Source organism: Platalea leucorodia, assembly GCF_965183815.1.
Source record: "Platalea leucorodia genome assembly, chromosome: 6".
In the NCBI taxonomy this organism is placed as follows: domain Eukaryota; kingdom Metazoa; phylum Chordata; class Aves; order Pelecaniformes; family Threskiornithidae; genus Platalea; species Platalea leucorodia.
The window spans coordinates 34,118,145-34,141,752 of record NC_138828.1 but is presented as its reverse complement, the minus strand read 5'-3'; the positions used below and the strand labels follow the sequence as shown (position 1 = coordinate 34,141,752).

Genomic DNA, 23,608 nt, shown 5'->3' with positions numbered 1-23,608 from the left:
CACGCATAGTGGGTCAATTTTGCAAGTGTCATTGAAGGTAGTATATGATTGGTGAGATGTCTTCACAGTGACATATCGTGATTATGTATGGATTCTGTATATCCTGATGCTTTGTATATAACGCAAAGCATCCTTCCATATGCTAAGTTTCCTTGTTAAGAATCATCTGGAACATAATGTGGAAAAGACTGGCTAAATAGATTATATCTCTATAGGAGTTGCAACTTACCTGTCAAGTTCCTTGGTGTAGCTTCCCAGTGTTCTGCAGTATAACACTGACGTTCCCTTTCTGAAAAGCTATCAAGACAAGCAGATCGTAAATCAGCCATCAGATGCACCAGTATGTTTCTATCCATGTCCTGATCAGCCTGGAAGGAGTTCAGAGGATTTTGCTGATTATCCATTTTTCCAAAAATAAAAATGTATTTATAAGTAGCTATTAACCTAAAATACATGATCTCTTAAACTTTGTGGCATAAAAGTTATTTGTTTGATGTAAGAGGGCTGAGGATCTTTTGCCAGGTAAGTTACCACTTTAAGGAATACAGTTCACAAGAATTTTCCATGCATAAGGATGTGAGTTCTGTTTAAATGGGTGCTGTACATAAGGAAGAAATTGTATCTATCTGGTGCTTTAAGTACAGATGTCATTGTTTCCTATCTTTTCTCCTATTGAAATGGTTTGCACAGGGTACTCCACCATCCCAGAAACTCCTGAAGCCAAGAGGACAAGGAAACGATCTTGTTTCAAGCATCGAAGAGGGGTACAGTTCCTAGATGTGTCTTCAGACAGCGAAGATGAAGAACCGAGAAACTTCAGTGCTGCAAAAGAAAACAGGGCTCCAAGGAGAGATGCAGTTATCATGTATGCGTTAAACCAGTTTTCTGTAATGTTTGTGCAACATGATGTGACGTTCTAAATTGAAATACTGAATTGAAAATCAGAGGCTAGGTTCTGGTTTACTGGTTTGTGATTTACCTGCCCCTAACTAAACTTCACTGGATTTCTAGGGAAGAAGAATCCAGCTCTTAAGCCATTTTCTCAGATGAGACACTTATAAGGGAGGAGTTCTGTGATGCTGAATGATACATGTGATGTTCATTATAGGTTTGTGCGTTTGCCCCTCTGAAATCCTTTTAATGGCATTTGGAAGCCTAACCATAAAATACTTGCTTTATTAGTTTGAAACTACATTGGAGTTGATTTTAGCGTGCTTCATTTTTTTATGAAACCATAGTGGACAGGAAAGCAAGAAGAGATTGTGTGTAGTATAAGAGTTCCTGACCTAAAACTAAGTATTATTTGCATGATGTGTTTGCTGTGCCTAGTGAAAACTTTTTTTTTAGTGATTTGGAAATTTTTATTTTTTAATAAGTTGGGAGAGAAGAGAATGGTGTGCAAGAGTCACTTGCGTGGGTGCTAGAAAGGCAGCATTGAGAGTGCAGGAGAGACAAGATGTAGACAGACATCTCACTCAACCAGTTGGAATGGTTTAAAGAAACCACTGCTATTTATTACCTGCTAGTTACATGTCTGTGTGACCGAAATGTGGTAATTTTCTGTGCCCCTTAACTGTTCTTGTACTAAACAAAACAAGATGGCTTAACCTGCTTTTTTCATAGTCTGGCTGAACTAATATGCAGCAAACTTTTATGGGAATAGCAACCTTAACAGGCATAGCCTCTTGGCAGATTTTCAGTCCTTACACAGAGCATGGAGTTACTGGAGCTTGTCAGCAGAAATGAAATAATGCTTTTCTCTGCTGCTATTATCTGAAATTCTTGATTTTTTTTTTTTTTTTTAATGCATCTTCCCTGAAGTTTCAACTTAAGGCAGATACTTGGTAAGAAAAAAAAAATTTGTAGTTAGCAGAGTGAACTCATGTTTCTGTCTATGGTTTAAGTGGTAGATTGTGCAAGGATATAGAAAAGGCAAGCTGGTTGCATGCACCGAATTGGCTTGTGCGCAGTCTGTGTAAACATAGTTACACTGCTTCTGGGATCAACCCGATTTGGAAGCAGTACAGGCAGTTTTGTACCATGGGGAGCCGACGCTAATAAGCCATGCAGGATCCAGCTTGCAGAGCGACAGCTTGCTGTTTCTATACTGTATTCCGCTTACTGGGAGTGAGAGATAGACAGCAAATGGGTTTGATGAACATAAGCTACATCCTCTTGTACTCGTCTTGTGCAGCTCTTGGTCTCTTATGCACCAGGCACCCCAGTGCCCGGCCCTTTGGCACGGGGCATTGGCTCAGGTGGTGATTGATGTGTACTGAACCCACTAAGCTGTCTCACCAGTGGCATTTTGGTTGAGCTAATAAATGAATTGAGAGCATGGTGGGAGTTAGCTTGGATCTGGCCAGGCTTATGAGCTCTGGCTTGTGCTGAATTGAGCCTAACTTTGCACAGAATCAGTCAATCGAGTGTCTTTGCGCTGTGCATTTTAGTGCGTGTGTTACTTGGTGTTTGCGGGTTTTGTGAATTTTTTTCTTTTTGCAGGGTATCCCAGCCCCTCTTATGCTGAGTAAGGGACAGAGCAGAAAGCAGAAAGTTCAGAGCAGAAAGCACGTCATTCCTAAAAGGAGGTGTGCCGCAAGCTTCGCTACTAGAGTCGCTGTCTGGACTCTTGAAAAAAGCAGAACTCTTTAACACAAGGTTTTGTGGGTTGGAGTCATACTCGTTTAGCAGTTAAATGAGTGTTTCTTCATGCCTGATAAGAATGTGATTATACAGAGAGGACAAGATTTATATTTGTATCTCTGGCTTTGTTGACAAGTATCTAAATGTTAATCCCCAGTAAGAAAGGCTAGGGTAATTGCAGTGTTACCATTTCCATTTGGATTGATTTTCTTTTTTAAATGCAGCTTATAAAGAAACTTTTTTCCTTATCAAGGCTTAAAAGATCTGAAATATACTAATAGAATGCTAATATGCCATTTCACCAAGACTTTTTTTAAAGTGGATACTGGATTCACCTTCTGAAGCTTACGACTAAATGGCTTGGTGGATTGAAGAGGAATTTGGGTTATTTTTTGTTTTGAGGATTTTTTTTTTTTTTTTTTTTTTTTTACTCTGAGGCACAACCAGAGAGTTCACATGACTGTGTGTACCTTTTGAACAGGATAGGGAGAAAAGGATTATTTGGTGAACAGTTGGCTCAAAATAGTGTGTATCTTCTACATAAGTAGCATGTTACTCCTTTGTCCAGAATTGCATTGCAATCTGCCTGTTGCAACTGCTAAAGAAAGATAGCGAGGAAAAACAGGTTTATTTTTAGTCTTTTACCTATATCTGTGTAAAGAGACCTGCAGGCAAGCCTTTCTGATGGTGAAGTCCCTATGAAATGGCGAGCTCCGTACAGTTCAATTAATTTTCTTTCAGGAAAGGAGATTTTTGTGTGTCTTTGGAGGGCAGTAGGATGGGAGACCTGTGCTTACGTTCAGTCTTGTCTGTGCAACTGAATATCGTGAAAAATATATAGGGATTGCTTTTCCTGCAGGTTAGCTCTAATAATAAATCTTCCAGTAAATTCAGGACTTTGCTTTTTTCAGAAAGGTTCTTCCCATATTTAGATGTTTAAGACGCCACATGAGGATCTTTGAATTTTCTTTCTCCATGAGCTGAGAACTAGGACAGAGAGTTGATACTGCACCTGGAAAGTTTTTACAAAGAACTTAGCCACATCTGTTTATCTGTTGGGCAGATAAATATTAGCAAGACTGTTTGAGTCAAACTTGAGGTGGTCTGATGTAATTCAGGTAGCTGAAATGATGAAAGGTACTAAGACGGTTGTTGCTAAATTGGCAAGTAAACTTTTATAGCACAATACAAGGATAAGTCATGGTATTTCCCTTGTCTGTTCCTCCTTTCTTCTTTCCTTTGCTAAGTTGAAGTGTGTTTACTGCAAACAGAAGACTGTACTTAATCATATATGCTTTATTTTGTCCTCAATAGGAGGTATTACTATGGGTACAAGTTGATTCAGTGTTAACTGGATGAATCTAAACATATTTTGTGTGATCCTGTTGGTTTTGGTTTACTGTAACATTCTGGTAGTGTAAAACATTCATAAGCAAAAGTAAATCTTAGTTCTTTTTCTCCTCCCCCATACATCGTAGTTCTGAACAGTCTGATGATGACGAGCAGCCAGAAGATGAACTGCCCCAGTTGCCATATGTAAATGGTGGGGATCAGCTGCCGGCTGTGAAGAACGGTGTAGAGGAAGACATCAGAGATGCAAAGCTGCAAACACTGAAGGAACTTTTTCCCCAAAGAAGTGACCACGAATTACTACAAGTAATAACGCGCTGTTCTTTTAATTTATTTTGATGACTATTTTGTAGGCAGTATTCATGAGCCTCTGGCTTTATTAGAGGGAACAGCCTTAAATCTTATTAGCAAATGGGTATATCAAAGTAATGTATTTTGGAGGAACTACAGCCACGTAACATTTCCATATACACATGCATACATACACAGACACTTACATATATATAAAAATGAATACACACACACGCGCGCACACACACACAGGGTGTATATATCTATATATATTAAAAAAAAAAAAAAAACAAACTTTATATTGACTCAGCACCAGTGAATTCCAGTGTATAGAAAATTTTTCTATTATTTCTTTCTGACGTTTAATCTTAATTATAGCTGTCTTAGTTAATAACTATTGATAACTGATGTTGTTGGAGTGCAGCTAACTGATTAAATGCAGAATGAGTGAAATCATTGCCGTCTTCTCCAGTAGATGAAACGTTGCACCCTTGCATTTATGAAATTTAATACTCAAAAGCCTTTAGTACTTCCAGTGATCCAAAAGAGAGTAGGTTTGAACTTACTATAATTTTTTAATTATGCTGACATAACTTAGCAGTTGACTTTTTTTTTGCAGTTGATAGAATCAGCACGTACAATGGATGAAGCAATAGCTGCTGGTTTGAAGTTCAATGACGAAGGTATGTTTAACCAAAAAAAAACCCCAAAACCCAAAAAAACCCCAAACTTTAGAAGCTGTAGCTAATTCAGTGAAGTCAGCTTGGTTGGGAGGTATTTGAAAAATGGTAAAGCATATGCTGAAAGTTATACTATTGTTTGTTTATTGTAATAACACAAAACTGAAATTACAGGCTTTGCAAGGGGAAAGATGAAAAGAGGATGTGGGCCAAAATCCAAAAATAGAACAAAAAAAGGGGAATTTGTTCTGTGAAGCTCAGGATTGCTTTACATGTGGGTCCATAAGTGATTTCTGTTCTTGCTGGTTCCTTCTTTCTCCGGAAGTTGAGGCAAATAGTAATGGGTTAGCAATAATAATAATTCTAAATGTTGTAGGTGAGAAATCTGGTGGTATGGAAAAAACATACTGGAATATGTAGCCACTCGTAACTAATATTGTTTGTGTCAAGGCCTATCACAATTTTCTCTTCAGGTTAAATTCAGGACTTGCTTGTAATTCTGAATAAGAGCTATTAGTCTTAAACATTAGACAAATCCCCACAGTTCTCTAGTAAAACATCCCCCAAACCATGACCCCTTATTTAGGGTTTTCTGTTCTGCATCTGAATTTATGCAGTCTTGTGCTGTTATTTAAAAAACAAAACAAAACAAAACAAAAAACCCAACCAACCAAACAAAAAAACCCTCAAAAAAAACCCCCAAAAAACCATCAACCAAAAACCGAACATGTGATGTAGGAGTGTGTAGAAAGTGATAAGCATGTATAAGGGTCATCATTCTTGGGCTTTGGGTTTGTTTCTTGACCTCGCCTAAGTCCAGGGTTAAATCTCTTGTCTTATATTAATCTTTTTGTCTGATTTACTGGGGTTGGTGGGGGAAGAGTGGAAGGTTGGTATGAATATTAACGTCATTATAAAAAGCTGATCCGTTTCAATCTCCATCTGTTTGCAGTTCAGTTGTCCATGGTTCTCATGAGAGATCTTCATGATTTGGATATGATGGAAAACGCTTGATTATTTTAGTTGTTCGAAGTGGTCTTTTCATGCAGTATCCTATGGATTTAGAAGCAATATGTCTAGGAAGCTCATGTGCTGAGGGAGAACAGTTTTACTCCCTTTCTAAAGTAGAAGATTTTTTGCTAATTCAGTTCCCCCTGATTTTTATATACAACTTCAAAGATTTTTAACAATTTTTTTTTCTTTTTTTACCCAACCAGACCAACATTTTGAGGTTATCACTGTGTGCATGATCAGTTTCTATAGATGGGTCTTCTTGGATGCTGGCAATAGAAAACTAAAGCTGGCATATTTTTGAGGGACACATCACTTCTGAGTGCTGCTACTCCTGGAAAATCCCTTCCTGGAAGACTATGATTACTTTTCAAGGGTTTTGATTAATACTAAACCAATTTAAGCTAATATATATCCTTAAACTTTGTTGCAGTTCACAGTGTTTGAACTGAAACACTTTTATTTCTGGTATGTAGTCCCTGCCTTTTGGCCATTTTTATGTTGATCTAAGAATGTTGTTTCACATCCTTTTAATACGAGCCCACAGAAAAATCTTCTTGGCAGCAAAATTCTCACTAATCACAGCTGTTGTATAAAATATTTAGTTAGGTGTAAGCATGCCTGAAAGTGATGGTATAAATCACCTCATTTTGGACACATTTTTTAAAAATGGAGACATTACTGAACATCTGCTTATCTATGTCAATTTATGATATGCTTTACTTGTTGTGAAGTGTTGACTGTGTGAGAGGTCAGGGACAAGATACAGTTTTGTGAAGCTAAAAAAGTCTTTGCTAAAAAAGTGTGGCCGAGTCATCCTCAAATTTTTCTGTCCTTTCAAAATGACAAAAACTTGTATTTATAGCTTGAATTCAGTAGTCGTATATAGCTGAAACAAGAAGCGTTGCAGATGACTTAGAGGTGTGAAGATTGGATGTGACATACTGAAAATATGTGTATGAATGAAAGATGTGAAGCTATAGTAATACCTGCTGCTTGTGATTTGTTTCTGGTGTTGTTTTCTGTACATATTGAAAACCATGAAATCGGTGAGGGTGCTTCTGAGCTGAAGCCTCATGTAAAACTGTCTGATGTTCACTGCTTTTTGAAGAGCCAGAAATGACTTTCTTTTGTAATGACACGGGAAGCCACAGTAATAAGGTGTTTTTTTTTTTTTGTAGTGGTAGCAGCAAATAACAGTGGAAGTAATTACAGATGCCTCTCTAAATTTCGAAACCTTGGAGCTGCTTTTCTCATTGCTCATTAATCATAAAATTTACAGAGAGAATAAGGATTCCTCTGGAAGGCTCGGTGTGCCCTGCCTCCGCTCCAAGGATGGTTCCCATCTGGCAGTAGTAGAGTTTCTTCGTCCCCTCAGCTGCATGCTCCCTTAGCACAGGAAGGAATAATTAAGTGTACCTTGTAAAGTGAATGTTTTCAGAAAGCTGGGGGGGTGTGTGTGTGTGTGTGTTTGTCATTTGCAGATGTAAGTTTCAGAAGACCACAGGTTAATTTATAAATAATTGTGTTGATAGGTTCCTGAGACCATGGTTATCCAGATCCTTTGCTGCAGTTTAATTGCCTCTAAAATTGCTCACGGTAGGGCTGTCTTCAAAGACTATTGAGTGCCTGCCATGACTTCAAAGCAGGAAGATCTCCGAAATACTTTTATATGGAGTCCATGTATTTTTCAGGGCAAAGAGGTTTGCAGGGTCACTGTTCATATTCAGAATTATCCATCCTGAATGCAGTTTTAATTGAGCTAAAGCAATAATAGCGTGAGGCCTCCATGACTTCTAGTGCTTTACCCAACAACAGCCTGACAGCCCTTAGCTTTGATAACAAGATAAATGCGCATTTCTCAGAGTTGAGCTAGTAGCATGGCTTTTCCTGGCAGTAATGTTTAAACAAGGTTCTTGGGCAGAAAGGTCAAGGTCTGAATGGTGAAGGAAAGCTGCCTCCCCTCCATTGCCACATTCTCTGGATGCTTTGAACTGTGCCTCTGGTATATATTTATACCTATATATAAAAATACGTAGACTTTGAAAAAAATCTTATCAGTGTTTTCTGGTATCTCTTGCCAGATCCTTCATTTAAGGAAGAATTGCTGATGCTTTACTTTTCTGCCTTTGGGATATTTTAATGATTTATTTTTTTTTTAAATTTAAGTGTCACAGCTCTGTTTATGTCAGAGAGTGAATGAGTCTAGTAGAAAATTTATTTGAAAGTATTTCCACACAAAATGTCTTTTTGTGCAAAGATGTGGCTACTTAATTTTCCACAACTAAAACTATTTTCATCATCCAGGCAGTCTTTTGGATTGGAAAGCAAGCGTGCTTTTTGTACGTGTGTGTGTGTGTGTGTGTGTGTATGTGCTTGTTCACGGGTCTCCTTTGGCCGTCTGGGAGGGAAGGCTGGCCAGAGATGCTGGTATCAGACATCAAAGCTCTATAGGCAGTTAGTCTTCCAAAAAAGACATAACTTGCAGTACTACTTCAGATCATGGACTAGGAATTTTTACAATAATTTGGTCTGGTAACAGTTGCTGCTTCAAACAAAGCTAATGTGCAGAAATAGTGGTAATGTGTTCTTACCTTCATGAGCTATGCATGACACCAGTCAGAAAATGTACCTGGCTGGGCAGGTCTTAATGCTAAGATGATAATCTCTTGATAATCACCAGGGCCCAAAGATACTCAGAAAGTTCTGGCTCATATGAACTATTCATAAGTAATATGGTTATCACTGATATTTAGTTATCACCAACTTAATATGCATAGTTTTCTTTAAGACATTTGGATTTAATGTTGAAAATATTTGGTGGTAACCTCTCTGGTGTGCACCTCAGCCAGAAATCAGTCATCAGGACTTCCAGATTGGCAGTGATGTACACATTCCAGCTCACGATTGGGGTTCAGCCTTGATTAAATACCAACTTTCCAAAAGCAGTCAGCTTCAATAGAAACAGACATATATACGTTTATGCAACTTGTGTGTAAAACAATTAGCTTTTTTTTTTTTTAATAATTGCCATTTCAGTTGTTACATATGAGAGGTAATTGCTTGATTAATTGCCAAACTACTAAATAAAACTTAGAGGTAAATAAACATGTACTTTCAAGCAGCTGCTTTGCTTGAAGTTTCAATATATCTGTAGACTATAACAGAAAACTATTATGGGGACCGGTAAACATCTTGCGCGGTTAATAAGTAGCTACTATAGTGTTGGTTTGAATGATCCTACTGTTCTGGGGTGAACTTAGTGAAAGTAATTAATTCTTCTTTTCTGCCTCGATTCTTTTTAAAGCTGCCTCTCGTAAAAGGAAACTAAAAGGTTCTCCCACAAATTGCAAAAACAGAAATGAGCAAGTCGCAAAAAAGCCAAAAGCTAATTATGTAAGTACTGTTTTTTTCTCTCTGTGCATTGTAAAATAAGTGGAATTACCTGACTTGGTGAATGACAGTGATGTCATGAACTTGGTGTGTTTTATCAGAAAATCCAATCAGATTCAAATCTTGCCATCTGAATGAGGTTTTTCTACTTTCTCCTTGGCAATTCTGAATGGAATTACCTGCTTTGTTCTTTAGTATTTGTGGATTTGTATCCCAGTAGCCTGTTCACTGCTTTTGTGGAAGTGGTTGATGGCAGGTAGCAGTATGTGAGGCACTGAGTACCATTCAGTTCTTATGAGCATCAGTGGGAGCTACAGGCTATGAGTTACCTTGCCTCATCAGGTCATTCCTTGTGTTTCCTCAAATAGATGAAGTTCAACATCTGTTACTACTGTTCTTCTGTGTTATAAGAGTAATGTTGTTTACATATATATTTGAAACTATGACTTAAGGAAATCTTTAAAAGGAATGAATTGGTTACTTTTAAAGGAATTATTACTTTGACCTCTGCTAATAAATAGGAGCTATGTAATGATCCTGGTGCATTCAGGTTGGTATTTGGCAGATCGTATGCACAGTCCTACAGTGCTGTCATGAGGCCAGCTCCCAGGCATCCCAGTAGACATCCCTGAAAACCACTTAGGGTAGAGAAAGGGAGTTCTACAGTAAATACTGGAGGCCGGATGGAGGATGGTGACTATCTTTGTGTTGAAATTTAACCAAATATTGTCCTTGGTCAGAACAAAATGAAGAAAATGCAGAGTTTTCCATGAAAGCAAAAATAATATAACTCGGATATTCCCCTGCTTCCTGGAGGACAGCTGTGAATTTTGTGAGGCAAGATTTGCTGGGGGTTGGGTTTGTTCTTCCTCACCAAACCCCTGGGTTAGGTTACAGAGGAGACTTTACTGAATTATTACCCAGCCAGCCTAGCAAACAGTGCTTCACTGGACCTGGTTTCATGCAGCAGTTTGATTTCTGTGCTTAACAGTTCCATTACAGTTAAAAGGGGAAGGATTGGGAAAAATAAAGCTGAAACATGGGTTTTTAGAAATTGTAATAGAGAATCATAGTGAGAAAACTTGAAGGGCTTTTTTTCTCGCTCTTGCTTTTCCTCTGGTTCCTAAGACTAGAGGATACTTTGCCAGTTATTGTACATACTGTAGCCGTACTCTTGATGATACCGTAGGCTCATTGAGGAAAGGAACCATGTCCTCTGTTACTCAGGAGTGCTTCTGGGTCATCAGGTTTGTGCTCTTTCAGCAAATAGCATCATTCAGCGAAGTAAATATTGATCAAACCTGTTGGCATCTCTGCTGTAGATAAGTAGATCTGTAACCACTTTGCATTCAAAGCTCTGTGAAGAAAATTGCATAATTCTTTGTGGTGAATATATAACAGAGCAGCTTGTGGCATGTAGAAGTTTTGGCACTCACTCATAAGAAACCTCCCTTTTTGCAGGCTGATAGTAGCTGTTAGTGAAGCTATTGTTGATGAAAACTTTTGCCAGCTTTTGATGTGACTCTGTGGTGCTGTGACACAGTATTTCTGGATTTTTTTACCTGTAAATCTTCATATAAACACACCATTTGATACGATTATAGACTCTGGTGGTTTAAATACTGCACACTTGGTAATCTAACCTAACTGACTGACTGTTAACCCTGCCATCTTCTGCCTTAAGTATCATCCAGAATCACTACTAACTTTTTATTTTAAAGAAATACAAACTAAATAGTTCTCAATTATTTATATATTGGTATGTATCTTTGCACTGTATATGCTTATCAAGTAAAGAATGCCAGTCTTTCATGATTGAAGACATTTTCTATGCTTATGAAAGTTTTGGTCTTATTTTGATCATTGGCTATGTATGAGGAATCACTTCTGCAACTTGGATTTGTCTTATGTGCTTTTGTAATTTAGAGTGGCTCTTTAAGGATAGGCAATATTGATTGTTTTTAATTGTAGGTTTTTTTCTGTTTCTATGTTTGTAATTTACATTAAACCTAATAGATTTATTTTTTTTAATGCAGCTGGATGAGTCAGAACCCGAAAGACAATGGGAGAGGCAAGAGATGCTTGTGAAGAAGCTGCAAAATACGTTCCCTGGGTTGGATAAGGAGGTGAGCTCATGTCTCCTGATGGCATGTCAGGTTTTGACTTCTTAAGAAAATTGCAGCTGTTGATAGTCCAAATGAAACAGTCCTTACACCAGCAGCACTCTTGGAAAGAGCCCAGGGTAGGAAGGTCTGTGCTTTTGCTGCTTTTGGAATGTAACTTGCCCTGAATTGAGAGCAGTTGCATGTAATCAGGACTATGTGGAACTTCTCATCCTACTTTTTTGGTCCCATGACAAGCCTAGCATATTCAAATTTGATGAACTATTATAAAAATGCATGGGGAAATTACCCCTCCCTCTCTCTCACACTCTTCTCCCCTGGATGACTAGATATACTGTGCACTTCGTATTAGTTTAGTACCTGACGATACTCAGCAACTGGTCAGGGCATTTTAATACTGTGCTTCAAATTGTTGGAAGCAAAGCTTGTTTATGTGTGTTCTTACCCTTTTGAAAAGTGGAGTGCAGCTCTGCCTAAACTGAGTATATAAGGATAAACCAAAGGGTTTTCTCCTTTTGATTTCCTTTATTTTGAATCATATGATTTACAGGGCGTTTCTTTGCCTTGTGCAATTAAAATTAAGTATTAGTGCCTTAACGTTATTATGCACAGAAATTTAGTTTTTGCTTATCTTACCACAATACAAAATTTCTTATCTTTTACTAGGAACTGAGAGATGTACTTCAGGAACATAACTGGGTGTTTCATGAAGCACTGGAGGCCCTGAGAGTATTTGCAGAAGATGATGAGGGTAAAGACAGATTTATAATCCGTTTTATCCCAAGATAAAACAAACAGACACGTGATACAAATCTTTACTAATGTCCAGCAATGACAGTCCTGACAGCACTATGCCTAGAAACTTGCACTGATATTTGAAATTAGTATTATGGGGAGGATAAAAAACTCTTCTTTCTGCATTTTTAAGTGTCATGATTATTTTATCTTTTGCTCTGTAAGTAGAGATAAATATCTTTGCCTTGTTAATACAGATTTACATAAGAAGTTGCAATTACCTATGGGTATATCATAAAATATATTTTGAAATGTGTCAAAGCTGACATCTGCTCCGCTCCTGCTTGTTTAAAAATGTTTTGTTTTTTAACTGAAGTAATTTGTAAACCAGTAATTGCAAACAACCGCATAGGTGACAAGTGACACACGCTATTTTATCCTTCTAAAATATATTGTAGGAGAGAAAAATACTAGAAATAGGCCTTAAATTATGCAACCAATTTATAAATACCAGTGCGTTCTATGTGGTAGGGAGCAAGAACCGTGATTCCAGGTAAATCTGCGAGTTGTAACTTAAATACTATTTAATGAGTTGATTACTTTTCAGTGTGTTACACAGCTGTCAGATATGTATATGTTTTGCTGTATCAGCTATTTAGGTATTCTTGGGATAGGATAGTATTCTTAATTGGATTCTTTACAAGTGGAGAGAGTTATTAGTATGCATGAGGTTGCGCCCTTGCTGCTGCTGCTTCTGAGAAAGGTAGACATTAAGGTTGGAGTCAATCAGCAGCAAGCTGGGATTGGGCAGAAGACAAAGCATTTCAAGTGGTTTCTTCCAAAGAAGGAAGAAAAACCCGTACAAGTCACTGCTGCAAATGACTTGCTCACATTCTGTTAAATAACCTCTATCTTATTTTAAGACAGTAGGGTTATTTTGGTCGGAAATACCTCATTCTTCTGGTTTCTTTAATAAGTGCTTGTTTTTGTTGTCCCACCTCTAATGCTGTACTGAAATGCATTAAAATGGAAAAAAATATATAATTTTTGTGGTGAAAGTAGGCTTGTTTTCTGAAATCAGCAGAATTAATATCTCTGCAGTTGGGTGGAGTGGGACCAGTATCTCATCCCAGTGATTCATGAGAGTTCTTAATGATCTGCTCTTACCTCAGAGCTTTTGCAGCTCACACATATTACGTAGCGTTGATCATCTGTATTTTAAGATAGTTACTTAAAACCTTCTGCTATTTGAGCAGTATACAAATTAGCATTGCTCATCTTATACTCACAGTTGGTACTATTTACATGTTTTTAAACAGACTTGCGTGGTGTTTGCTCCTCTTTTCTCTTAGTAACACCTGCTGTTGAGTTGTTGTGTATTAAATACTAGAATTGTGTTTTATATCTCTATAGGTTTTATTTTGGAAGAACGGTGGGTTTTAATTTGCCCTTAACCAGTATGCGTTGACTTGTTGCCTTCTATATTGCATGCATAGGCATGGAATTTCCTCCCAAAAGCGAAGCTTCTGACTGGACCGAAGCCTCTGCCAAGAGTAGAAGTGATGAGAGTAAAGAGAAGCCAAAGCAGAAATCTTCTGGGAAAGAGCAGAACGGCTTTCGGAAAAAGGACAAAGGCAAAAGGAGCATTTGGAGTACTAAAAGAGAAACAGAAGACTCAGAGGATGAGTCAGCTTCTGAAGATGGTGGTAGCTCCCTTGACGAGGACTACAGCAGCGGCGACGAAGTGATGGAGGATGGCTACAAAGCGAAAATCCTCAGCTTCCTGCAGGATGCTTCCCCGAGTGAACTGACTTTGATTCCCCAGTGTTCTCAGAAGAAGGCTCAGAAGATAATAGCGCTCCGGCCCTTTAACAGCTGGGAGGCTCTGGTAGGTCTGCATTCTTCTTTTCCTATCCCCAGCCTGCCTAGAGTCAAGGTGGCTTCAGCCTAGGGAGGCTTAGATGGGTGGCCTTATCCTGATTAGGCTAAAATGCGATGTTCCTCCTAAGCCAATAGCATTTCAAATAGTGTCATATGACCTGATTTTGAATGAATTAAGGGGTGATTTTCCTGGAAAACTCAAGCTGATTGGCTGACATTACTGTCACTCACTCTGTAGCATAGAAAGTTGGTTCATTTCACTGCAGAAGAAGAAATTAGAGCTTTCACTTGGGAAGGAGGTGTTTCCTAGCCTGTTCTGAGATCTTGTAGCTGAAAACCCATGCAGGAGGCAAGAACGTGGCAGGACCTTTACTGCAGACACTTGAATAACAGCAGCAGCAGCTTGCAGGGTAGCTCTATGATTGAAGGTGCCAGCATGGATATTTTCAGTTTCATACAAGAAACAGTTGTTGTCTTTTTTCTTTTTTTTTTTTTCTTTTCTTTTTTTGTCTTTAATCTACTGCAGCTTAGTCTCTAGCATGGTTTTGCTAGCTGAGTAATGCAGCCATTTTTTAGTGGAGTGAGCTGCTGTGTTTTTATTACTAAAAGGTAAAGCATCAGAAGGCTAAACCACAATCCACAACAGAAGGGAAAACGATATCTCTTGGTAAGTAGATTATCTACTGTCACTGGGATGTTACTTTCAAATGCTTCCCATGGTTTGTTTGTTGCCTTCGCATTTCATGCAGTTTCAGTTAACTGCAAGACATAAGACCTGATACAAGCAATGTCCTGGTAAGGAATTTGAAGTGCATTGCAGCAGATTTTCTTGTTTAATTTGTTAGTGCTTTGGATTTTAAAGCAGTAACTGTGCGTAGGCCCTCTTACAGAGTAATTGGTATGTTTTTTCATCAGTATGTGTTCTGAAACCTCCCCTATTGATGTATGCAAGATCCACTTGTATTTTTTTCAGAGCAGAATAGACCTTCTTCAATATGTGTAAAACAATAACATTTATTATTCGGTGTGTGAAACGTTTTACCACAAAACAGTAAGAGATACTAAACAGATTTTTAAGGAAAACGAAATGATCTTTGTATGTTGTGCAAGGGGGGGAGACAAGAGGAGGATACTTGGAAAAAAAAAAAATACAAGGTGCAGGTATGCTGCAAAAGAAATCCGTTTTGCCCCAAGCCTTTGGCTTCTCACAGAACATCTGTCATACGGCTATTCCTTTCTAAACTTGTTGGATTTTGCCTGAGCTTAATTCTTTGCAGAAATATTTGCTACAGGGCTGTTCTTTTCTCTGTGTAAAATCTTTAACAGAAAAAAAGCTGCATGGGCCTGTTTACGTTCAAAATTTGTCTTTCATGAAGACTGCTGCTGTCAGCAACCATATGTTTATATAGTATTGTGAATACTTGCCCAGAGTAGTAGTTTGCAGCAGATTTTAGCAGATGTTTCATATCAGTGTGGATTTAATTGTTTATAAAGATCCAGTAGCTCAGTGACCCAATGTTTTTCCTACTAATTAGTAAGAGTGGTAGAATAATGGAGAGAGCTGATTCAGTTTCAGCATTAAAGAAACTGGCTTAGTTTTAAGGTCTCTTTTTCCTGTAATGGTATCTTTTGTAACACAATGTAAAGCACTAGAAGTTGTTACCACTTGCTCGTTATTAGAATTGAGGAATATCTTAAGACTCTCAACCTGAGATTAAGACTAAAGCCCACTTATTTGGAAATTGAATGTCTTATTCCAGGAAAACATAAATTAAAATGGCTTTTTTGTTCTAGACAAGCTTTTTAAGTTGGACTAAGATTATTTTTTTTTTAGATGGATTTAAATTAATTTCAAGCTTGTGAAGTTACTAAAAATGCTTGAAAGTACTTATTCTTTGGAGCAGATATTTAAGACTGATATTTAACTTGATCTAGTAACACTTAAAATACACAGAAAAAACATTAACAAGCATGCTTCTCAAAAAATAAATGGAGAGAGCTGAAAACATCCTTGCTCACAAGGATTAATTCCTTTGCTAATTTAGAAATGCCCATACTCCAGTCTTCACTGCTGGAGACGACTAGCTGGGAGTGCCTCCTCTCAAACACTAACTTGCGTAAAGAGTGCTTGGATATGTCCTTCAGGCTTTAGGTGTCTGTCTCATCATTCGGAGAACTGATGCCTCTCTCCAGAATACATTGTGTACGTAGGGAGAGTAGTAAGTAACAAAATAGATTGGGATGCGTGCTCTGAGAGAGCAGCTTTCTGAGTACTCCTTGTATTCACAACTTAAAATTGCACATTGCTTTCGGAGGGCAGAAGGTTTGGAAGGGTGATCCCAGGTGCCTGTGCCGTAGAAGCAAGCCCAAGTGTGGAGAGACAGAAGAGGAGGTGTGATGCCCAAGTGGGAGATGCCAGAGCAGAAGTTCATGAGGAGCAGCTCTCCCCTGCTGGGAATTGGGGCTTGTAACACAAGGCGAGCAGATGGGGATGCACGGGTAGGCAAGCTAAAGGGTGCTCGGCAGAAAGCGGGGCTGCGAGGGCTAGGAGGAGGAGGAGGAGGAGGAGGAGGGAGGAGCACCGAGAACACGGCTGGCTGTGGAGGGCAAGGCGAAGACGAGGGTTCAGAGCAGGCTGCAGTACAGTGTAAAGAGGAACGTTCACCTCCCTGTGTCTTGGTCTGATGTCACGGTTAGGTAGCTTTTGTGCAAGGGGCCAGTGTTCAGTGGTGTTTTCCTCTCAGTGCAGGCCTGCTCCGTACCGGCTTCACGCTCTGCACGTCCCCAGAATAGACACGCATTAGTGAACCGACAGCCGTTAGAGATACTTCCCCTCCTGCTGGGTCCTTTCCGACGCTGGCTTCCCACCTTCCTCTCCTGTTCGCTTCAGGGCCCTGGTGATGCCCCACTGGCACACATTGTGGGCCGGCAGACAGCATGATTTCTTTCCTTGGTGGAAGCACTTCTGGGCACCCACCACCCCTCCTCCTCACCCTCACTCCTCTAAAAAACTCGTTGTCGCTTAATTATATTTTAACAGTGCTTTCTTTTCCAGACTGTTGGAATTGGCCAGTGTTGGAAACAGCAGCTCTCAGTGCCATTTCCTCAGCAGACAGGCTGTAAACACGGTCCCGTAACGGCAATACCTGCCTGTGTTCAGTGTGTGCCACGAAGCAAGGGCAGAGCCAAGACTGGCTCCAGAAGGAGCCCAGCTGAGCTTTTGGGGTCTGGGGAGATGTTCTGTTCCTTGGCCTGTTGTGTGTGCTCAGTGCAATTTCACACTCTTTCTGGTGAATGCAGAGGTACAAACTGGAGAGAGTTTAATGCTATTTAGTTTCTCATTTTTAAGTTTATAATTGTTAACTGCTTGAATTTCCTTTTAGCATAGAAGCATGTGCATCTGTATGAGATTTACCGTATCCTCTCATTTCTCTCATTCACAACGTTATTCTATCACAAAATAAGCCATCTCTTTTTAGCATTTAAAGACTTCATGTGAATTAATGTCTATTGTTTTTAAAAATTGCAACTTCTTAAGGAGTACATGCAAGTTAAACTGACACAAAATATTACATAGAAATTCTGACATAGCATATATTTAGCTTATCATTTTTAGGGGAATGGGAGAACTGAGCAGTCAAAGATGGACTTACTTGTCCATCATATTCTGTATACTGCAATAGTATATGCGCTAGGAGATATAAATTTAAGGGAGGGTAGCTTCAGCTTTTTTGTCAGCTCTCATCTTGTTTGGCTGCACACGTACAAACTGCTGTGAAAACCAAACCAGCAGGAAATCCGGAAGCACCTTGCGCCAAAGCAAACTGAAGGGAAGCAGCAAATGCATCAGGTTAGAACTGGGAGCTGCTTAAAGTTTGGGGTTTGTTGATCAAGGTGGAGGCTGACTTTCACCCTTAAGTAGTAAAGTGAAATCCTAAATCACCTTCAAGTGGTGTAAGATAAGCCCAAGTAGGACGCACCAGCATGGCGGTTATGCACCGTGAGGCACTGCTGCAGCCTGGGACTCCAGTAGACCTTTCTTCAAAGCGTGCTGTGGAAGCTCAAGGGTTCAGTTGTCGGGGATGGTCTCACATTTTTGGACCTCATTTAAAAAAAATGAACCTGGGAGGATGTCAGAACGTCTTGTAAGCCAAAGGCCACCCAAGGATCTGCTTTGTATTCTGCATGACAGGGTAACATTGTGTGTTTCACATGTAAACCAGTGGCTAAAGTTTTTCTTGTTGTAACTTGGAGATGAATGTTAACGTGCTGACACAAAACAATACATTTTCTGTTAATAACAGATGGCTTCATTCTCCACGCCTTTATTTATAGATTACAGGATTTATATTCATGCCAACGAAAGCTTTAGGCATCAAAACAAATGTTGAAATTTTTTAATCGCCTATTAAAAATCATGTTCTTTACGTCTCTCTTTATTTCCAAATAGAGGTGTCTGTTTAGAAAACTTCTTTGCAAGTGTTGACATGTGTGCCTTAGCCTGGTTTAACCTATAAGTGTTGGTAAACTTTCTGGGTTTTGTTTAAAATGGAACAAAACCACAAACCAAAAACCCCCAAAACTGTAATGGCAGACTGGCAGTAGATGGCGCTTTTTTTTTTTTTTTTTTTTGTGGGGTCAAAGCATAGCCTGCTTGTACACTTCAGCTTAATACAGCTTACTTTTGCTCTGCAATGTGGCAATATTGATCAGTACTTACCGTGTAATAGCTGGATTATACGACCCCTTCTTTTTTTAACGAAGGAATTCTAGGAGGATATATGACTGTAAAGTCTTGTGCTAAATTTTAACAGATCCCTGATTTAAAATTCAGAAAAATCTGTGTGGAAATTACTTCTGTTTTTAACAAAAGAACAGCAAATCCAAAGGATCTTGTATTCTTCAATTCTTTAAATCTATTAATACAAAAGGAAGATGTCTGTTCTTTACAGTAAAATAACTTTATGCATAAATATGCGTGAAAATACTATAATTAACTATAACTATATAAATATGAACCCAGTCACTGCAGAAATAAATTTATTAGAAGGTTTTACACTTTCTGTAGGTGGCCCTACATGGAATCCAGGAGAAGCTGATGGGCCTGAAGGGCCTGTTGTGACAAAACTTCAGGCTTCTTGGCTCTAAAACAGAGAATATCCATATTGTAGTGAAGATATGAAGTTTAGAGGAAGGAAATATAAAGTAACGAGTGTGGACTTGAGGAAGCAAGTGGTGGAAGTAAGGCTTTTGTGTCAAAATTAATAATGATTTATAGTTTAAAAGGAAAAAAAATAGGAAAGTTTAAGTTTTAATTGAAGACGGTGTCACATGGTGGGTCTGTGGCTGGCACAAGGTTGTGAGAATGAGACTCGTGAGTAGCAATTCTCACAACAACAACGAGATCAAGAGGTCTTGGAGAAAGCAAGTGTTCATGATTGATGTAGGAAGCATTGTGATATGTAACCATTATTTAAAAAAAAAAAATGATGCTAGATTAGTTGCATCTTCTAGCAAGCATGAGTGAAGCAACCTCTGCGCTTAGTAGTAGACTCAGAGTACAAAGCAGTGGAGAAGGTTAGCCTTGGTCAAGGTGGGAACACGTGTTTTGAGAAGATGAGGACATGGTGGCAGAGCAGTTACAGCACTTACAGATCTCTTCTCAAGCAAGATAGGAGGCAATACCCTATTGCGGGATCGGGAGCCACAGTGATTCTGAACGTGGGCTGTCCATGTGGCTCAGCTGCAAGCTTTTGATTCAAACACTGGCGTGCTTCATCTTTGTAAACCAGGTGCATTCAGCAGTGGTGGACAGGCCTTGTGTTAGTTTGTATTTACATTGAGATTCTGGTATCTTGACTTATCCTTTGCCAGCTTGTTTGCTATGACATTTAGAAAATGTATTTCTCTGTTTTATCTTGTTTGTCTCTCTGGAAAATGAGGATAATACTGACTTGAAACATGCAGATGCAAAAAAATTGAGAAACTGAATGGTGCTAAAACCTTGTTGGGATGATGGTAGTGCCCATGAAAATGTATTGGCAAGTGCTAATGACCGGGTAGATTTGTGTAAGTTTGTGTTTCATAGATTTCCCAGGAGGTTGGGTTCATTGCAAGAAAAAAGAGTTTGGGTGAATCTTAGCTTGGTGAAGAAATTCTTCTCCAACACTGAAATGGGAAGAACTGAAAAGAATGAGCTAATTCTTGCTGATCTTTTGGGCCTGTCAATACTTGGTGACCACAAAAAAACCTGACATAGATTTGGGAAACTTCTTGTCCTTTAAATATTTTTTTTTTTTTCCAGTCTGCCGAAGTCTGGTTTGAATGTGCCGTTTGTGGTACAGTTAGAACTGGGACTGAGTAATGCTGAGCTCTGGACAGATTCATAACAAAATCTTAATAGCCTTCTTCATAGGTTGGTTTGCCTTCATGCCTACATTATGTTTACATCTTATATCTTTAGTATCTAATAGGAATTGCTTAAAAGGAGATCTAATGATAATCAGTACATTTTTTTCTTCATTTTATGGTTTTGTTCTGCTAGTGGGCCTGGCCTTCAGAGCTTGCTTTGTGCTGTACGTTGCGTCCCCTTGAGGATTTTGAGTTTAAAGCTCCTATATTTTACATTAGAGACTCTTCAGAGAAATTGTCTCTTTATTTAAGATATGTTTTACAGTGGACAGAGCTGTAATGGTGACCTTCAGTGTGGATTCACGCAGTTTTGCAGTGGGCCAAGTGTGTAAGGAATATTTGAAGTTTTGAGAGGAGGTCGGGATGCTGTTGCTGTCTGCTACTTGAATTACTTGCAGCCTGCAGCAGCCGTGGATTTTCACTGTAGCACCTTTGCTGCTATTACCAGTGTTCATAGTATTTTTTTATTATTATTTTGCAGTTTACAAAAATGACTAAGACTACTGGTTTGTCAGAAGACATAGTGTGGAACTGCAAGATACTGCTGAAGGAGAGGGACGTGGTTCTAAAGCTCATGAATAAATGTGAAGACATTTCAAATAAACTGACAAAACAAGTAACCAGGATTACTGAAGATGGAGGATGTGGATGGAACATAGAGCAACCCTCCATCCTGAATCAGAGGTATCTTTCCCTTTTTTATACTTACAAGGGTGTTGGATAATAAGGTCTACTTGAAGACTGGGATTTTCAAGACTGTAGTCTCTGAAAGTAGAGTTTGTCTGACACTTAGCAGCTCTCAGTGAGCTAGATAGTGATATGCAGCACTTGAGGGAATCCGACAAATGTTTTTAAGTGTATCAGGAAAGCTGGTGAGGAAGATAAGAACATAAAAAAGTGTAACAGTGCTCAATACCTTGTTTTACTTGCTCCAGTTTTTGATGAATGTAGGAGCCAACCTTGAGTGATGGGATCATGAGTTGTCAACTTATTTCAAACAAGAGGCCAAACAAAACTGCTTCTGTAACGGGGGACCTTACATTTCAAAGATGCCAAATTGAAATGAATCTGAGCAAACTTGTAAAGGTTATCAGCTGGACTGAAGACCTCGGTCAGGAAGTTCAGACGTACAAAATGATCTGGAACTCTGTATCCAGTAGGAGGGGCACCAAGGATGTGTTGGGGGGAAGGATTTATTTTGGAGAGGTAAATTGGTAAGGATCTCCAAATAGATATTGGGAATAAAGAGAGAGCTTAGGGGGAATGGAAATAGGTGTGGTGGGGGGCATTATCCTAAGGGTTAGGAATCATAGGGCTGAAGGGGGGATGGCTGGAGTAGCAACCTGGATTAGACTTGGAGGCTGTTAGAGGTAAATAGAAAAAGGATCTTCAGCTGTGTCAAAATAAAACCTGAGAGGAAGAGGGAACTGTTTCAAGGGAGCTTATCAGTGATGTTTCTTCTTTGGCAAAAAATGCTGAACTAGGTGACTTGCTGTTGAGTCTGGTTTGTGGGTTGTGTGTGTTTGGCTTTTTTGTTTGGTGGCGACACCACCAGTAATTGTAGAACAGAGCAAACTTAGTGATGTAGCTGCTAAATGCCACTTAATTTTTTGCGTGTTTTTTTTTTTTAAATTAGCAGTTGTGTAACTGATTTTAGCTGGTTGTGGATCACTGATTTTAGATGAAAGGTATTTATTCTAACGTTCATTTTGGTCATTTAAGATGTATGAAAATTCAGATAAACCACTTTGAAAGTTCAGAAATGCTCTTTGGTATTCAGGTGACTGATTAAATAAAGTTTGTGTTTTTCACGACACAGGGAGATCCAGAGTGCATTAAAATATAGACAATGTTAAACTTACCATTCTGTGATTAACATAAGTGTAAAGTTTTGTTTCATGGAGAAACAAAAGATGGTAACATGTTAAGCTTGATTTCTTGACAGTTTGGAACTCAAGCCATATCAGAAGATCGGTTTGAACTGGTTAGCACTGCTGCATAAACATGGATTGAATGGCATATTGGCTGATGAAATGGTAAGTGTGAAACTGATTATTTAAGAAACTTTAAAAGTTTTGCAGAAATGACTTTGTTAAATTCTTTCATTTCCTAGAAACCCCAAGCACATTATAAGTAATCTGTTTTAGCTAATATAACTTAAACTGCAAACAGCTTCTCCAAATGTTTAGAAGCTGCTGAGCTCTTACTTTCAATTTGAAAGTCAAAGGTAGCCTAAGATTCATGGACACTGATAATTGCAAGTGACATGGTGTCTTCTGATGCAATGGAAGCAGTTTCTACCACAACAGATTATCCTCAAACCATTCATTTTAATAGCTCCTTGCCCATAAATATAATTCATTCGACTTGTCCAGCATTTAGTTGTAGTAAGCCCCTATCTTATACGTTTCCCCATCAGTTTCAAAACAGGTAGTTAACAATACAGAAGAAACTTAAGTGGGTAGAAACCTTTTCTGCTTCTCTAGAATTTCAGCCATCTCTTGTCATTATGCTCCCCATAAGTTTTGAAATGAGAGGAAAAACTTACAGGTTTGAGGTTTAGTTTGATGCTGACACCACCAGTAACTGTACAACAGAACAAACTTAGTGATGTGGCAGCTAAATGTGTTGTCAGTTGCTTTTAATCCTGGCTGCTGGTCGTCTTGTGATGAACCATGAGTGAATGTATGGGCTTGCTTCACTAAGACTTAGTGTTCACTTAGTGCTTCACTAAGACTAAGTTGAGTGTTTCTCAACTTCTGTATCTTTCGTATTTGTAAGAACTACCTTATGCGCATATTTTATGGTAGATAAGATAAATTTTTAAATCCATGATACAGAAGACAGGAAAGTGAGTGTTGGTAGAAAAATAAGCTTGTCTTAAAGAAATCTAATTTCCATATTAAATTCCACTTCAGAAATAACTGGAATATCCTTTGTACAACTGGCTCAAATGGAAAGAAAAAATTAGTTTCCAAGTAATCATTTGTCTGCAGCACTGTTTCAGGACAGGAGATTTTTGAAGAAGATTTGAGGGATGAACTTGAACTAAAATGAAGAACTTCATAAATGGAAAAGATGAAGCCCTGA

At 38.7% G+C, this 23,608-nt stretch overlaps 1 protein-coding gene across 6 annotated transcripts in view; it reads left to right on the top strand.

Moving 5' to 3' along the window:
- The window catches only part of SMARCAD1 (SNF2 related chromatin remodeling ATPase with DExD box 1), a 44,237-nt gene that overhangs the window by 9,801 nt on the left and 10,828 nt on the right, over positions 1-23,608 (top strand). For 2 of the 6 annotated variants that reach the window (XM_082315482.1, XM_082315481.1), the window contains exons 3-11: positions 691-865; positions 4,122-4,299; positions 4,904-4,967; positions 9,283-9,371; positions 11,405-11,494; positions 12,158-12,242; positions 13,723-14,114; positions 21,000-21,202; positions 22,464-22,554. In XM_082315482.1, coding sequence (XP_082171608.1) covers positions 691-865; positions 4,122-4,299; positions 4,904-4,967; positions 9,283-9,371; positions 11,405-11,494; positions 12,158-12,242; positions 13,723-14,114; positions 21,000-21,202; positions 22,464-22,554 — 1,367 coding nt within the window. Of the gene's footprint in view, positions 1-690; positions 866-1,028; positions 1,109-4,121; positions 4,300-4,903; positions 4,968-6,353; positions 6,444-9,282; positions 9,372-11,404; positions 11,495-12,157; positions 12,243-13,722; positions 14,115-14,733; positions 14,775-20,494; positions 20,523-20,999; positions 21,203-22,463; positions 22,555-23,608 lie in introns of those variants that run through there. The other 4 variants (XM_082315483.1, XM_082315484.1, XM_082315485.1 and 1 more) reach the window with 4 other exon arrangements.